General features: G+C 42.9%; 1 protein-coding gene across 1 annotated transcript in view; it reads right to left on the reverse strand.

Moving 5' to 3' along the window:
• Window positions 1-5,619, reverse strand: part of LOC106571404 (exostosin-1) — a 303,773-nt gene extending 298,154 nt beyond the window's left edge. Inside the window, exons 1-2 of the mRNA XM_014144454.2 lie at window positions 4,260-5,619; window positions 2,853-3,940 (exon numbers count right to left, since the gene is read on the reverse strand). Coding sequence (XP_013999929.1) covers window positions 2,853-3,814 — 962 coding nt within the window. The 5' untranslated portion in view covers window positions 3,815-3,940; window positions 4,260-5,619. The remainder of the gene's footprint in view (window positions 1-2,852; window positions 3,941-4,259) is intronic.
• Window positions 5,620-6,000: the final 381 nt, after the last annotated feature.

Raw genomic sequence — 6,000 nt, forward strand, 5'->3', positions numbered from 1 at the left:
GAAAGAGGGAGAAAAAACAAGAACTTGTGATTGAGTCAAGTCCCATTCCTCTATTACTTATTTGGAGTCCAGGCGAGGTATCAGCTATGAGTCAGGCAACTAGGATTGCAAGTGCAACATGGCAACAACACTTAATATGGCAGAAGAAAATGAAAATCTTCTAGAGCAAACATATGACATTGTTCACCCACCAAATCTATGTCTCTGTGTCAGCAGATGCCGCTGCATTGTTAGAACGTTGGCAGGGTTTCTAGACATATGCAAGATACAAACAAAAGCATGTCCAAAACCGTACCTGCGCTGTCTGGCTGGAATTAACTGCACCAGTGCACAACTGCTGCTCCACATTATCAACGTCAAAGATACAACCTCACAAATGAACCCTTTCAATTCCAGTTAGTCAAGATGGTAACACATCCACTTGGAAGAAAATTCAAATGCATTTACCAATTCTACAGCACAGAACAATCCAGGTCTTTTCATGCTCTCATTGGTTTTTGTCGAGCAAGTATTAATCAATTCCCAGCCTTTTATTCCAGCTGGCATTACCAGCTGAGATAGACGGTGACTGTCAATCACTTAATCTTCTAACTACCTTCGATGTGATTGATCCATTTGTCTAATTTGTACGCGGATGTGCAGGATTGAGGAAGCACCTATACAACATGTCTCAGATCATATGTGTACCCCAGTCTTGACCTTATTGTCAGAAAGTCTAGCAAGTCACCCAGATATCTTCTAAACCCATAAGTATTTGCAGCATTGTAGTTAGGCTTAAAAGACTAATGATCCAATGAATTTATAAAGAAGCAAGTCATGACTGGTCATAACCAGTGATGTAAAAAATAAAATGGGCAAACGCTGATCGCGGTGAAAAAATGCTCACTAAGATGAATGCACTAACTGTAAGTCTCTCTGAATAAGAGTGTGTGAAAATGAATAAAATGGCAAACATAATATCAGACAATCAACATGTTTTTCATGTAACATGTAGTTGCCATAAAAGCAAGAACTAGTCTATAGTGCTTCAGTAATTAAATATCATGTCCCCTTTGTCTGCCAGCGAAACTGGGAAAATGGGAAACAACAGGTTAAATGTAGTCTGCAATTAAAGCACTATCAAATGATTGTTCCTTTCATGGCTGGTGATAGATCTGCAGAAAGTACCCAACAGTGAGAAACTGTAATTTACAGCCTATCAATACATCTCATCAGCAGGATCTCACTCTCCTCAGGTGGAAAAGAACAAGGACCAGACAAAGAAATCTGGCTGTCTTCTAAGACACAAAGGCTTTGATGACTGCTTCTACACCATTTTAGGTGGTGTAGGGACATCGTGTCATCGTCAGTTATGTGACTGTGAGACACATGGTTCTGTTGTGCTGGGTTCTGGGGGACGTTATCGTGGTACAGTTAAATTATCTGACTTCAATCCATGCTGTCCAGCATGGGGTGTGATCTTCCTCTATCCCTCAGCCCCGGTTTAATTCAATTGAAGGCCAATTATTGACTGTTCTGACTGAGGCTTTGAAATCCCCTTCCATTTTATTCACAAAGAGAGAATCTTCAGGTGTGGACTTTGTCTTGCCCACACTGCATCTGAATGAATGTACATAATATTGTTTACTTTCTTGTCACTGTCAGAGAGAGTCATTTGATATCTTTGGTAATTCTACTATAAGCCACATCGGTTTTTCTTCAAACAGTGCTGTTAAATCTTTCTCTCTGGGAGCTTAAAGACATTTTTATAGATGTTGATGTTATTGGTCTGATCAAACAAAATGTGTGATGTGATTTGCCACAGACCCAGAACTGTAACAAAAACCCCTAAAAGCCCTCACAGGATGTGTTCCACACTCCAACTATCTGACCATTCTAAAAACATCTGTGGGACATTCATTCATACTAATAACCAATGAGGTTATTAGTATGGCACTGAAATAACTGTAAGGGCTGGAATGCAAGTTGAAAACGTACATAAGACTGAGCATTACCAGTGATGACATGGTCTTCACTGCACAAACATGCCCGTCCTGCAACAATGGGAAGTGGTGGAAAACCGAGCCATACAAAACAAATCAAGAGAGTCCGATACAATGGAAGTCAATGCTTCCCATGTGGTTCCAGGTTAAATGAGGCAAATTAAAACTGTCACATGGTTCCGTATGGGATTACTGGGTTATGTACATTTTGTTAGGGTGCAAATGCTTCAGTAACTTTACTGAGGCATGTGCTTTAAAAAGAGTAGCAACTTCTCTATGCTCTGATTCAAGCAAGGCCAGTAAATTTGCAATCCAATGAAAGCCTCTAACTTTTTGCTCAACTGCTGAAAAAATCATTTAATTGTCAGCTGTTATGGAGCTGCTCTGTGGTGAGGGATTTTTTGCACTCAGATCTCTTAAGTGTTTAGTCACTGTGCTTATATTCAGGCTGCAGAACTAAAGAACATGTTCGACTATATAGCAGACTAGCAGTACTCTCATGGGTATTCTAAAGCATCTATAAAAATCAGGCAAAGATCACAGCCAACCTGTACCACCGAAGCTGCTTTTTCCCGTTGCTCCGAGATATTGGTAGATCGATACAGTAGCAAGATATGAAAGTAAAACTGGATGCAAATGTTGTCAGGATAATCCAACTAATATGGATGAACAACTGCAGTATGATGATAGTCACAGTGCTAAGAGTGTCTTACTGAAATAGGGATTAACCCATTGATATGCTGTATCAGACTGTCTGTACATCCTGTGCTGTAGAGTGAAAAACATACCATTGTGAAATATGTGACTCACTTGTAGTAATTAGCACCGACAGACGCTGAACCAACAAAAGGACATAAGAGGGGAACTTACTTTGAGTATTCTTCATTGTCCCTGTCGCATCTTGCGTCCTTATGCTTTTCCCAGTCCTTCCCATGCTTGCAGGTGGTCAAAAGAATGATATCTTCCCCATTGTGAATGTGATACAAAGCATTCCTGGTTTCTGAACCAATACCCGTCAGATATCTCTTCCCTTTGAAAACCAGTAAATATTTCCTTGATGGAGGGACATTGTTGAGTGTCAAATAACCCTTGTCCCCTCCTTTTTGAGAATGGTCTTTTGAAAACAAAGGAATGGACACATCAAAGTGTGGCCTAAAGTTATCCATATCAATGCTGGCTTTGGCTAAAATGGCCTGGCCAATATCAAAGCCCAGTTCCTCTGTGTAAGCTGGCCAGGTGCCAGAGTAAAGGTTGAATATGAGGTGATTCCTTCCGTCGTTCCATGTAGGGAGGCTCTGTATTCTAGCCTTGACATTGTGAATGTACTGGTTTGACAGCTGGTCCCGGTCCAGAGTGTCAATGCCCAGCACAAACAGACAGGCCTCGTTGACGTCTGTGGTGTGGAAGCGGGAATCCTCGACAGCTGTCAGGATCTTCTGGTAGCTCTCAGACACCGTCTCCCCTTTCAGCAGGGGGTAGACGTACACCTTGAACCCCCTCTGGCAGCGGCTGAAGTCGAAACATGTGTCCATGCGGCACCTCCTGCTCTTGTAGATGTTGTTACGGACCTCCCGTCTCTCCCTGGGAGAGGTGTGCTGGTGGTGGAGGAGAGGGCTGTCCTCCTCCTGCTCTCCGTCCTCCAGGTAGGTGTTGAGCGGGTGGGTCCACTCAGGCCAACGCTGTCTGGGCAGGCCGGGGCTCTGGGCGACTCTGTAGAGTTGCTGGTGGTGGTTTTGGTGATGGAACTCCCCAATCTGCAGTCCCCACAAGTAGGCAACCAGAAGAAGACAGGCCCCTAGAGACACGAGCAGGTACCTCTTCTTGGCCTGCATGTGGACAGTAGGGCTGAAGGTGATGGGAACCAAGGCAGGAGAAGGAGCAGGGAGAACGTGGGGGTCCACACTCAACCCACGGGGATTACTCTTATCCACAGGTAAGCATGCTGCTGGTCTGAGTCACTGTGTGCACAGGATAGAACAGAGTGCCTGATAATCACACTACAGCTGGACATTATACATGCAGAGACAAGAGATGCATTGGTATCACTGACAGTGTTTGCTGCATGTTTTGAAACCAATCAATATTCATCTTTCTGATTAGAATCAATTGCTCAACACCAAAGTAATCTCCTTCAGACAATTTCCCACCCATCCACAAAAGTAATAATGAATTAATATAGATCACTCGTCACCAATTCCATTCAATCACCAATCCCATTGAAGAAAAACCAAACGTTTATTGAATGAAGTCATGTATCTGGGAAAACATGTGTCCTACCTTTTTGTAATGAACACCTGTGGTAGACTACTTTCTGTTTCTGAAACTTCCAGCGTTGATTGATTCCCTCTCACCAGGATGAACAGTTGATAAACACGACGTAAATACAGCATCCTAAATTATCCGAATAGCTTTTGGGACACTTAATTAACAAAAAATTATGTATTTTTGTGAGGATAATAGTCAACGAAATTGGAGATGCATTGGAAGCCATCCGAAGCAAAGTAACCTTTTTCCTTACCTAGAATGTGGTTGCCTACGTTTACGTCAACATATCCCAGAGAACTCATGCAAAAATACTGTTCTTTCATTCTCAAGGGCCCCTGCCTTGCACTTCTTGAAGAACATGTCATCACTTGCGATAGAGGTCATTTTCCCATATGGGAGGCCCCGCTAAAACTTTTTTTTTAAATTGTTATTATTCTTAGTGTAGTCTTATTTCCATAAGGGACCCCCCCACCCCCATAAGACTTACTTATATAGGCCTACCTATATTTTCTGTATTCATGCAATTCTATAGTGGTGTTTACAACGATTTGCTCAGGCTGTCATCTTTGAGTGTGTCGGAATCCTGCATAAAAGTTTCCATGGAGAACACTTTATAGTTTCCAAAGTTCGCTCTCAACGGGTGAATCCGAATGAGTGAATCTAGACCTGTCTCTCCATACTTCCCCGGCGCTCGTACAGACTGGCTATGTCAATTCCAATCGTTACGATTGTGGAACCTACAATGCATTGGCATATTCTTCGTCTGATGACAGTCCATGATTGTCTACCCAGCTCCGTCCGTTCAACAAGGCGCACATGCATACCGTGCACGAATCACTGCTGAGATTTAATTCAGGGTTATTTTCTCAATCTCTATAAATTCGTGTAAATCATGCGTGACAGTTGAATACATCCACCTGATCGTAATTGTATGCATCCCATGTACATCCACTTGCTCCCAATTACATAGCAGATAAATGATACACAGTCCGTAAAGTTAAGTGTCTGTGTCACCTAAACGACACGCGCCTCAACAGTCTGGAGCCCAGCACAGCATCTTCCAACGACCAAGCGTCAAATTTACACCAAAGTGATACGGTGCATCAAGCTTCAATCTCTGTCTTTCATTCACCGGGCTGTGATTGAATCACTACGAATGCAACCACAGTTCGCAGATAGGGGGTAATTCAAAATGTTCCACGGGTCCTGTGGAGTTTACGAATCCTCCTGCATCCCTCTCCACTCCCATTCAGAGCAGAGGACCATGCAATGAACCTCCCACAACGAGAGGCTGCGCCTCCGACCGCGGTTATTGGTAGAGGATGCGCTGTGAGCAATGGAAATGGATGAGGGAAGCGTCGATCATTTCAAGAGGCGTTGGCAGAAACTGCAGCTGTTCGATGAGAAAGCATGCGAGACGAAGTTCGGTGGTATGGTAGCCTGCCTAATCATGACGTGCCCACTACCCAGAGCTCTTTTTTTGTATCAGTCGCCCATATTCACTCTTTAGGGGTGTGCTTGAAATATAGATTGCACATAGTCTGCGCTTACTTTTTTCATCTCAACGTGTACTGTAGGCTATTGTGAAGTTGACAAAATATTCCACTATGCATTCTTGTCTTGAATACAGAGCTTAAACGCAGAAATAGATGATGAGTAAATGATTCAATACTGCGCTGATTCATGATGATGATGATGAAGAAGTGTGATGATAATGTAATAACTTGGTAATATGGTCCTGTATGTACGTCAT

This window comes from Salmo salar, chromosome ssa15 (genome assembly GCF_905237065.1).
Source record: "Salmo salar chromosome ssa15, Ssal_v3.1, whole genome shotgun sequence".
Lineage (NCBI taxonomy): Eukaryota > Metazoa > Chordata > Actinopteri > Salmoniformes > Salmonidae > Salmo > Salmo salar.